At 67.8% G+C, this 255-nt stretch overlaps 1 protein-coding gene across 1 annotated transcript in view; it reads right to left on the bottom strand.

Moving 5' to 3' along the window:
- Positions 1-13: 13 nt before the first annotated feature.
- ETH_00043705 (uncharacterized protein) overlaps positions 14-255 on the bottom strand; it is a gene marked incomplete at both ends in the record, with an annotated part of 1,413 nt that continues 1,171 nt past the window's right edge. Inside the window, one exon of the mRNA XM_013374422.1 lies at positions 14-252. Within this exon, the coding sequence (XP_013229876.1) occupies positions 14-252 (239 nt within the window). The remainder of the gene's footprint in view (positions 253-255) is intronic.

The raw sequence follows: 255 nt of genomic DNA on the forward strand, positions 1-255 counted from the left end.
CGCCCCAAGCCATTCATGTTGGGGGGCCCCTCTGCTTGGGGGCCCCTTGGAGGGGGGCCCCCAGGTGGTGCAGCAAAAGGGGGCCTCTTCTTTGCAGCTGCAGTAGAGGGTTTGCACTTAGCCTTTGGAGTTGGGGGGCCCCCCTGGGGCCTGCTCTTGGCTGGGGGCCCCCGACCAGAAAGGGCCTTCTGCTGCTGCTGCTGCTGCTGCGGTGGCTGCTGCCGCTGCTGCTGCTGCGCGGTTTGCGCAGCTGCA

The sequence above is a fragment of the Eimeria tenella genome, genomic scaffold, assembly GCF_000499545.2.
Source record: "Eimeria tenella Houghton genomic scaffold, Eth_scaff2016, whole genome shotgun sequence".
NCBI classification, from domain to species: domain Eukaryota; phylum Apicomplexa; class Conoidasida; order Eucoccidiorida; family Eimeriidae; genus Eimeria; species Eimeria tenella.